Here is an 11,670-nt window from a genome sequence, read left to right as displayed (position 1 = left end):
GAATTTTTTCTTTCAAATTAACAATTAACGACTAATTAAATATATAGAAATAAATTCAGTATAAATAAATATTTTTTCATCAATCGCGTATAAAATTGTGATTATCTTTACTCTTTAATTAATCAAACAATAGGTCAACAAGAATTATTATTATTATTATTATTTTGTAAGGTTGCTGGTTATGTGCAAACAAGCAAACACCACTAGCTATACCAATTAAATATTTAATTATAAATATAATTATTTAATAATATATATTTTGTTAGTAAAAACAATAATTAATATCGTTGACAACAACTCTAATAATTTTTTAGTAGAACCCGTGCCATTGCACGATCTTAGCCTGTGTCATCCAATTAAAATAATTTGTTTAAAAAACAAAAAATTGGTACACCCGTGCACAACTTTGGCACGTGTAAAGAAATCCTTGCCCTCTTTATGAAAAAGTTTAAATTATAAAAGCAATGTCTTATTCTTATATAGGACAAAGGGTTGCCATGCCAATACCACTAAGATCTATTGGACCTCTCATTGGCTTTAATTTAAGGGCAATGATGTCATTATAATTCACCTAACTTTGAAAATAGTTTTCTTTTCTTTCTTTTATTATTTTAATTTATTTATTTAATGTTTTTAAGAAACGTTTCGAGCTTGAGGTGCCAATAATTTGCTATATATATTTTTTAAAGGTTGTCAAAATATTATTCCAATGTTGGTGGAATCGTACAATTGGTGCCAATAATTTTCTGTATAAAATTATATATAATTAAATTAATCTATAACTGTGTTTAATAAATATACTTTTTAATTATATATTATTTAATAATTCGCTCCTTTAAATTTTAATATAAACATTATTTAACTAGGCAATATTAAAAATTATTGCTGAATATATATATATGATCCATAACTCAAAATTAAATCGGATATTTTAAAATGATGTCATTATAATTCACCTAACTTTGAAAATAGTTTTCTTTTCTTTCTTTTATTATTTTAATTTATTTATTTAATGTTTTTGAGAAACGTTTCGAGCTTGAGGTGCCAATAATTTGCTATATATATTTTTTAAAGGTTGTCAAAATATTATTCCAATGTTGGTGGAATCGTACAATTGGACGGCCCCAACCAAATTATATATTTTCTGTATAAAATTATATATAATTAAATTAATCTATAACTGTGTTTGATAAATTTACTTTTTAATTATATATTATTTAATAATTCGCTCCTTTAAATTTTAATATAAACATCATTTAACTAGGCAATATTAAAAATTATTGCTGAATATATATATGATCCATAACTCAAAATTAAATCGGATATTTCAAAACTAAATAATCCAATATTTTTAACACCTAAATAGAATGAGACTGATTATTTTGTTTAATCAAATTGATTTGGTTTAATTTTTTATTTGTAGCTAATTTTTATGTTTTTAAGTTGATTTGATTTTCAATTTCAGTGAACATCCAAACGACCAAAAAATTATATTTTTCTAGTTAATAAATTTGTGCTGAGTCATAGTGATGATTGGTGAATTATATTATGGATTTCAATTTAAAAAAAAAAGAAAGAAATTTCTAATTTTAAACCTAACTAGTAATATGATTATATACGATACTAAATATATTAATAATGTCACAATAAAATATAATATAGAAAAAATATTTCTACTTAGTATAAATATTATAATAAAAAATATTATATTTGTGGCTTACTACTAAACATAATCTAAAATTATATAATATGTGTAAAAACATGAAGGCTCTAGGGCCAATGGCCATTAGTAGCGGTGCGTGCCGTGGACCTAAATTTTTATTGAGTTTCTTATTTAGATATCAATTTTTATGAATTGCCTATGTGGCCATTTGTTTTTGGACGGATATAAGTAGATTTTCCTTTTTTTTTTATTTATTTAATTTTTTTTATTAAACTGGCTTATATCTCGAACCACCAACAAATTAAATCAACCAAAAAAATTATTTTATTCATTTTCTTCCGAATAAATGATTAAAGATACCCTCATTTGAAATATATGTTTTAATAGCTAATAAGTTGTTCTTCTGAAAAAAAAGGTAATAAGTTGTATTAAACATAATTAATTTAATTTAACTAATAGGAAAAAGGCTATTAAAAAGCTATTAGCATTTTTCTTGTTTGACAGAGCTAGCTATAGATGAATTTTATGTGGCAGCAATAGGTTGCATTCATGATAAGCTAACAAAGATAAGGAATGTGAAAATTAGAAAAAGGAATAATAATTAATTTAATTAATGATGTTCAAGGCAAAGCTCATTTAGAATTGTTCTCCTAAAGGAAAATAAATAAATAAATAATTAATTAAAAATAATTTTATTGAAAGTGGAAAGATTAGGAAGAAGATAGATGCACTTTTCTAAATGTATTAATTAATATAAGATTGGGTCAACTTCAATCATTCTTTTTCCTTTCCTTATATATATAAAAATAAAAATTCAATTAAAATAATAATTTGGAGACCTATTAGTTGGATTGTGGTTGAAATACATGGATTAATTGTTTCCATCAATCTCTGTCTACAGATGCATGCTGTGAGGATAAATAATATGCATGTGGATGAAGAAAAAAGCAGAAATGATCCAACCTAATTAGCAGAAAACACCACCAAATTCCAATTATAAATATGATTAATCACCGATTTTATAAATATGGTATTTTTTAGTTACTTCATTAATTATTATTAATTCAAATGAAGAAATTTTGGAAATCAACACATGAAATATTTGATTTTTTATCTTATATAAGTAAAATCTTGATTATTAGGCTATTAGTTTTTTTTTCTCTGAGAATATTTTAATATTGTTTTATGAAATTAATCACATTTGAAATTGATAAGTAAAGGTCATTTGTTGAATTTCAGGGTTTGAGTTTAATAATTTTTCCAATTATCATGAAATGGATCGATGGCTAGAAATCCTCCATGCTCTGTCAATTTGCTGGAGAACCTAACAACCGACAATTATAATACTTAAAAAAAAAAATCACTTTCTAACATTATGATTAATTATTAAGTATTAGTTAAAAAGGAAGACCAAGATTAATTAAGATAATTAAATTAAAGCCGCCAACCCTATCAAATAAAGGCAGTGGCTTTTCAGTTAATCCACCATTACCACGCTAATTAAATCTCGTTAAAATTATGTTTATGATTAATTAATTACGGAGTTTAGTATACTTTATTTAATTTCAATATCTTAATTAATTAAAATAAAATGAACCATATGTCTTAGAACAGTTGCATGTAACTCATGTCTAAATAATGAGGAAACTAATTAAAAGGGACATTTTTGTTAATTATGTGTAGCTACTGGCAATAGAAATAGTGGGAATGAGAAAAGATGATTTGTAAAATAATAGAAAGTGGAATTCATATAATATTAATTATATTTATACCCTTATAAACTAACAACCACCAATTAGACCATTCTTCACCTAGTTACTAAAAGGGTATTTTTCATTCATTTTTTTTTTTTAAAAAAAGGTACTTTCATTTAATTAATAATATATGAAAGACCAGATACATGTGTTCATGCTCGGATCAAAGTTATATTTGGGAAATGTCCTTTTAAATATTAATAACTCTAGATTTCGAACCTTAACTTTATAAGTAAAGTTTATCTGAACTTGTTAGTTTGCTTTTGAAATTTCTCATACCATATCCATTAAAATATAATAATATGATAATTCATATGTAACCATTTCAATTTCAGCAACCCATTTCTCAATTTGTGGTCATATTTTATTCATGAGTCATTAATCCTACTTTAAATGTTCTTTTATATAGTATAATAGTGGTTGAAAATTTTGGAAAGAGGATGTAAATTAGAGTTTCTAATTTTCAAAACACTCCAAAAATTGACTACATATTTTGTTTTTTAGCTCTAGTTCTATAAAATTGAAAAGGAAGAAGACATTCATAATGAGCAATTGGTCCTTTTGGAAGCTTCTTAAAATGTCAAATTTGGGTGATTGTATTTGGTATAGAGGGCAATTAGTGAACTGATTTTCTTATATATGTGTGCAAAGAACAAGTAAATGGAACAAAGGGGATGACACCAAAGTGTATATGCATCCAAATGGTAATCATTTGCCTTCTTGAATTAATATTTGTTGGATAAGCTCATCCTCATTTTTTTAATCTAATTTAATTTTATTTGGTCTTTTTACTATCAATTCTAGATTGAATTTCTTAGGAAAGTTGACCACTAATCACCAAATTAAAACTAATTAATATATATTCTTTGACTTCTATAGGAATTTTAATGTGATTAATAAAAAGAGAACAAAACTATTGAACTATTAATTTAATATTCTCATAATTGAGTCTTGTAATGCAATAAATATTTATAGATCAAATCATAATAGTTTTTTATTTTTTAAGAATTTCTTAAATGCAAGAAAATGTTCACATATATGTAGATGAGCATGAGCAATATATATACAAGTATACATGTATTGGAGTATATTATGTTTGTGTAAAACAAAACCCTAATATATATTTTGGCTTTAATGTAGGAAAAAGACAAATATGCAAAAATCTCTCTCCAGTTGGCACAAAAAAAAAAAAAAAAAATGTCTAGCTAAGCTAGCAAGCCAGATTAATTAACAATGAATTTTTATAAATTAAAGTTATTATCTCTATTTTGATTTTTTGGAAAAATGACAATTTTGACTCTATTCTATTTTGCCATAGGGAGTTATTTGATATGACAATGGCACTAAGGTAAGTGTGTTGTTAAATCCTTAGTCAAAGCCTGATAGTAATTTCTCAATTTCTTTCTCCATAATGTATAATTGTAGATATCATGAATTGCACTAAGAATTTTCCTTCTTCTTCTTTTTTTTTTTTATTTTTTAAACTCAATTATTCCAAAACATATGATTTAATATAACCACACTAATATAATCCAATTTGAATTTAATATTTTTATTCCCTCTTTAATTCACCAAATTAGTGAAAACTCTTGTGATCAAGAAGACTCAAACTCGAAATCTCACACTAGTAAAAGATCAATTAGACCACACATAATTGATAATGATACTCATTTTTCATTTGAAAGTAATTAATTAATCACTACTAATACTTTTATCTTATCGTCCTTTCGTTAATAAGAGTTAAAGTTATTAATGAAAGTTGGTCTGAGTGAAAAAAAAAACTCATATTTATTCAACAATAGCTTTTTAAATAGGTTCAAATGCCATTTTTTTTATAGTATTCATTAACTTAGTGTTTGAACTATCTTTTAAATATTAAAATAGAGTTTTATAGAAAATTGACCCATATAACGTTTTAGCTTTAACTTTTTATGAAAAGCTACTTAGACAATTACCAGCTACCAAAACAGCTAATTTTGCTGAAGAGATTGTAAGTGAGAGCTAAAGACAATTTCTTATCCTAATATGATATACAAATTCAAAATTATATGATTATTTTTGTCCACTTTTTATGTTGTTATTCGTGGTAAAGAGCTTTCAATCGGAAATTGACAGCTGCAATGGCTTAGCCATCGAGTTTAAACCATTTATTTGCATGTAGAGATAAGACTGATTTAAGCATTTGCGGTAAAGAAAACGTACAGGTAATTAAGAGACATGAAGATTTGCAATTTGTTTTCTACAAAATTAATGCTCGACCTGATAGCCACACGTGCATGTACTTGTCCTTTGTTTACGAACTAGTAATGTCGTGTATGTCTACATCATGATCCACGCCAATAAATAACTCCACGCCAAGAGAGAGACACAGACACATCCACACAATTCTACATAATAGACAGTAAATGAAAATCATATCTGCGGTTGGATTAACAGTATTTCCGAACAAATTTTTACTTATAAAATCAGGATTCATTTGTAAAATTGGAGATTCGAAACGAAGTCATTTACCTCAATATCATTTATCATTTATGCATGGAAATACTTATATTAATTACTCAAAAAGTGGCTCAAATGAAAAATGTGTGACGAAATTATACGAGTCACACTGTCACAGGTGCTATTTATGGAAAAAATAAAAAAATAATAATAATAAAAAGAAGGAACCCTCAAGCCAAACTCTTCTTGGCCAAAGGCTTCTCTATATAATAATTGCCCACGAACCTTAGTGGAAAACTCAGGCTGCATATTTTATTGTCTCCCATATAATTGATGTTATAAACACTGTAACCTGTAAAACGTACGTCACCACCAAATTAATGGATATATGAATTTTATCTCCTTTTCTCCTTAAATTCACACCCCCACCAACGGAAAGAAAAGGAAAAGCATTTTACTCTTCTTCCACTAACATTTCATCTTTACAGATATGGCCGCTCAAGAATGCAGTGAGAGTTCTGTAGCCATCTCTTCCTCTACGCCTCCTGTGGCCTGGTGGGATCTTCACCATGCAACTTCTCTTTCTCCATGGTCTAGTAATAATAATAACAATAATAATATCAATACCAGTTCATGGCACCAGCCAAACCCTAGTTCCAATTCTTCTTGTGAAGAGGATGTTATGTCTACATCTTTTACTAATGCTTCAAATCACTCTGGCTTGACTGTGGAGTCATCTAGCCGGCTTGTTGAACCTGCTGCTTCCTCTCCTACTGAGTTGATAGGAGAACATGCTTCTGATAGTCAACTATGGAGTCAAATTCTATTGTAAGTTTATTGAATCCAATTATATTATATATATAATTTGAAATAATATAAATGTTTTCTATTCTCCTTTCCTTTAGGTGCATGAATGAACACATAAATACATTTATATATATATATATATATATATATATATATATATATATATATATAAAATACCATAATTAAGTATGTTTTGTAATCTTTAACTATATCAATCTTGAAATATGTTTGAATAAGGTGACTGGAAAGAAGAATCTTTTAGGTTTTTAGCTAGAGAAAAAAAAGGAAAAGTTTTGCTATAATAATGGGTAGGTATACATAAAGGAAAGTTCACGTGTTAGGTTTTGCCTTTTATATTTTCTTTTACTTCTTAATCTATGAACCCTCTCTATTATGTTCTTGAGTTTTGATAGAACTAAGCATGCATGAGGTCAAGAGTTCGAAACCTGATACTTTTTAATGTTATGGTATTAAATCTTGCAGTGGTGTTGGAAGCAATGGAGAGTTGCAAAATAGCCAAGACGTTGGAGAAAATTTACTCGATGCACTATCATCAAAGAGTAGTGCTATCTCATCTGGAATATTCGAACCGGCATGTGATTACTTGAAAAAAATGGATAGCAATTGGGAATTCACACACTCTCCATCTTTTAACAGCTTCGATAAGCAGATAAACAGTTTTAGCAGCAGTAGTGATCAAAACTTGATAGAAACCAAACTATCGAACTTAGTCAGCAACTGGTCAATTGCTCCTCCTGATCCAGGATTAATTAACCGGTTCGATCCAATAACATGTAATATATCATTGAGTTCTTCTTCTTCATTAGGTCACTACTCACAACCTCAAACATACAGTGATTCTGCGTCCTGTGACAATAGAAGTAATGAATTTTTATCTTGTTATGGCCAAGATATAAAAGTAGAAAATGACCAACATCGCCATGTGGAAATGCCAGGGTACCTCTTTAGAAGGTCATTTAATAGCAGCAATGGTGTTGGATATCATATTGGCCATAATAACAGCTCAGTTGCTGCAGATAATAGCAAATATTACTATGGAGTATTGCCTGATAATAATACGTGCATAAGTTCAAGATATTTTCTTGATGGTGTTGCTTTTAATGGTAGATTTAACAAGCCATTTATTGATGTTCAAGGGCATAAACCCTGTTTTAAGTCTTCAAACCTATCCGAGTATCGAAAGCAAGGGCTTCAAACTTCTGTGCCGGTTAGTTGATTTACTGTTAATTTTTGTTATATATATATGTCTGTGTACAAAATATTATACACGTACTTATTGTGGCATGCAGACAGGAAGAGGACAGGGAAATACAAGTGAAGGAAAGAAGAAAAGATCGGAAGAGGCTTCAGAGATTGTCCAGAAAAAACCTAAGCATGAAAGCTCTACAGTTTCATCTGTAAAGGTGTGTATATGCATCAAGAAAAGGAATAAAGATTAAATAGTAATCTTTTATTAATTATCAAGATTTTGAAACTTGATTTATTTGTTTAATTATACAGATGCAAGCACCAAAAGTCAAGCTTGGGGACAGAATCACAGCCCTTCAACAAATTGTGTCGCCATTTGGAAAGGTGAACTCAGTGGCCACTATATATATTTATATATATATTTGGACTTTGCTCCTTATTAATTAAAAGAAAATAGAAAAGTTACTGCCATCTTTTTTTTTTTTTAAACAAATAATACCTTAACTTTCTTCTTTTGATGATTTTTCCTTTTTTTTTTTTTTTTTTGTTGATTTTCAGACTGATACAGCCTCTGTACTTTTAGAAGCAATTCAGTATATAAAGTTTTTGCAAGAGCAAGTGCAGGTAATTAATTAATTACGACTTATATATTAAATAAAGTAGTAATTAGTCTTCAAAAATAAAGAGTAATTAATCAAATATGAAAGTAAATAATTAAATTATTTAAGTATAATAACAAAAACAATGAAGATGGAGAGGATTCTGGTTTTATATATTATGATATGTATTAAGAGTAATTATAGTGGGTTCTCCATCTTTTATATATTTGCTAGTATGTGTTTTAAAAAATATAAAGCAATGGGAAGTGATAGTTGTTAAAACTGAGTCGCAAAAGGTGAAAAAAGAATGCAAAAAAGGAAAAAAAAAAGAAACAGTTTAATAATTAATTACAGAGAGAAATCATGGAGGAACGAATTAATTTTATCCTCCTTTAATGAAGGACCAAGAACACTTATTGCCATTTCTTGATGTTGAGAATTTATTTTAAAGGCAGAAAATACATGAAAAATGACACTTAACATGTGTCATAAGACTACATTTGATGAGTTATAAATGAAATAATATAATATAACACAATACATCAAAAGTATCATACATGTCATTACAATTAATGAAAAGTATATCATCGTTCGTTCTATCCTTTTCAAATATCCGTACATGTTTGTTTTTCCTGATGATCATCATCACTTTGCCTTTTCTAAATGTGCAGCTGTTGAGTAATCCTTACATGAAGACCAATTCACATAAGGTAAGCAAGATCATATACATACATTAGTTATTATTTAAATAGAAAAACAAAAATTTTAGAGTTGTTAATTTTGCAATTAAATATTAATTTGATCATGCAGGATCCATGGGGAAGCTTGGAGAAGAAATTAGATAAAGGAGATGGAAAGGTTGATTTGAGGGGCAGAGGCCTTTGTTTAGTTCCTATTTCATGTACTCCTCAAGTTTATCATGAAAACACTGGATCAGATTACTGGACACCAACTTATAGATCTGGGTGCCTTTATAGATGAAAAATCATATATTTATAATACAATAATATATATTATTATTATGTGTTTAATTTGTGTTTTGATCTACTAATGAATACTGTATTTATTTTCTTTAATTATAAGTGATATGAAAGTGCTCGATAATGTTTAATTACTTATTGAAACTATAAATGTGACAAGTATTTTAAAACAAACTATTTTTTCAAATATAACAAGTATTGTGAAACGGAGATAGTATGAAATAAAAACCACCGCATTAATACCATTAAATAATCATAATATTATGTATATATAAAAGCAAGAAAAAAAAAAATTCAATCCCCATATAAATGGATATAAAAATACAACTGCAAACCAGAATCATATCCCAATAATTTCCTACCCTCCAAACGCTTATATATGAGTTTAAAATCTTTAAACTATTCTATTAGTTGATGGTACGTTTTAGAGAATAAGAAGTTCAAAATTCAAAACCCGCAAACTCTTTTTTTTTTTTTTTTAAATAAATATTGTACGTATCAAAAAAATAAATTATTATAATCTCAAACATTAATTATTTATTTCAATTTTTTTCCAATGCAGAAAGGTTTAATACACTCCGTCGATAGGCAATTTGGCAATTTGGACGTTGACTAATGTAAAGTGTAAGTACGTAGTATAGTCCCTTTCAAGATAACTAATCAATGCCTCTTAGCTTCTAAGGAAACTCAAGCAACTGTTGAAAATAGATTTTAGGACCTATAAGTTAAAATATAAGACGACAAATAAATAGGACATAACTACTTTATTCAAATCTATTGTTCCAGCTTCCAAACGGGAAATTCATGTCATGTCAAACTACTTAATCTTCCAAAATTATTAAAAGCTCAAACCCCCCCACATATGAAACAAAGAATCCAGTGATATATAAGCCTCAACATCTCCAAATTTTACAATACCCTTCTTTTATTTTTAGATTCTGACATATATTTCTAAACTCAAATCCGGATAATATTCAAATAAAATTAGTATAATATTAATGAATTTTAAGTTTTAAATGTGTTAGTGTTTGAAATCAAATTCACCTGAAAATGCAGTTGAATTTTTTTAAAAAGATTTACCTTAAAATTATACTGTATTTTTCTTGTTTCCTCGAACAGTATGTTTATTTATATATTTTTGAAATTCACAAAGAGTTTATCAAATTTGATCTATAGAAATGTTAACTCAAACTTAAATGGTAGAGACTAGAGATTTATCTAATAAATATGTGTAATTATGATATTGAACATATAATTTTCTCACACACATATAGGATAAGAGATGGAGGTGAGTGGACAGGGCTTTGATGCTGCTGTTTGCATTCTAGTCATTCATTTTTTTAGCTAAAATGCATCATAATTGCTATTTTACAAATTGTGTGTTCTCTCTTCAGGTGGCCTCTGTCTCTCTCTCATATATATATATATATATATATATATATAGATCAATAATGAAATGATCAGCAAATGGTTGAATGCAAAATTGTGGAGGAGCTTAAATGCTTTTCAAGGTGGCCACTCACATACATCTCTCCTAGCTATATTTTCTTAGTGCACCAACAAATTCATTGGAATTAATTTTTCAAAAACCCTATACAGATTATTTTTCTAGAAGCAATAACTTTATGGAACGCAAAAGTAAATGGGAAGAAACCAAATATTTTATAAGTTGTCAAAGGAGAGATGAGGTGTATATGTATATAATATGCACACTCAGCCTGGCCAAGTTGGTCACTTTAGAAGAGTAACTGGTAGGGGTGAGCAAGCGGTGGATTTTCAATCCAACTGAATAAAGATCAAAATAAAAAATTGCAAACTGAAGTTTTTAAAAAGCGGGTCGAACTGAAATTGATATTTGAATTGTTTAATTTTGGCTTTTTTTGACTAGCTAGTCGAACCAAAAGGAATTAGTTCGATCTGATAGTTGGTTTTGTATATCCTTAGATACGAAAAAGCATTATATGACAGCTGTGGGATTTGAACCCACGCCCTTTCGGACCAGAGCCTAAATCTGGCGCCTTAGACCACTCGGCCAAACTGTCACAATTTGACTGATTATATTGTTGCACATCTATCAATTAACCCTCCATATGAACAAGTGTAGCCGTGCGGCTCCAAGTGGGTGTGCCAGAGAGTAAACTAGTCTTAGTATTTGACAATAATCCAAATATAAGACTAAGTTTTAATTTTTTTTTTTGCAAAGACAACTTATAATTAAA

At 28.0% G+C, this 11,670-nt stretch overlaps 1 protein-coding gene and 1 non-coding gene across 2 annotated transcripts; one reads left to right on the top strand and one right to left on the bottom strand.

Annotated features, from left to right (window-relative positions):
• The first annotated feature begins 6,209 nt into the window (after nt 1-6,209).
• LOC149492408 (basic helix-loop-helix (bHLH) DNA-binding superfamily protein) lies at nt 6,210-9,502 on the top strand. Its single transcript, XM_089715999.1, has 7 exons — nt 6,210-6,684; nt 7,147-7,891; nt 7,974-8,087; nt 8,185-8,256; nt 8,431-8,496; nt 9,143-9,181; nt 9,282-9,502. The coding sequence occupies exons 1-7, from the start codon at nt 6,347-6,349 to the stop codon at nt 9,450-9,452; spliced, it is 1,545 nt and encodes a 514-aa protein (XP_089572125.1). The 5' UTR covers nt 6,210-6,346; the 3' UTR covers nt 9,453-9,502.
• A 1,911-nt stretch (nt 9,503-11,413) lies between these two features.
• On the bottom strand, nt 11,414-11,493 carry TRNAL-UAG (transfer RNA leucine (anticodon UAG)). The gene has a single exon. It is a non-coding gene; the product is annotated as a tRNA-Leu (tRNA).
• Nucleotides 11,494-11,670: the final 177 nt, after the last annotated feature.

The sequence above is a fragment of the Jatropha curcas genome, chromosome 11 (genome assembly GCF_041381405.1).
Source record: "Jatropha curcas cultivar XTBG-Jc1 chromosome 11, XTBG_Jcur_1.0, whole genome shotgun sequence".
NCBI classification, from domain to species: domain Eukaryota; kingdom Viridiplantae; phylum Streptophyta; class Magnoliopsida; order Malpighiales; family Euphorbiaceae; genus Jatropha; species Jatropha curcas.
The sequence above is the reverse complement of the archived record's forward strand: the minus strand, read 5'-3'. Positions and strand labels throughout refer to the sequence as shown.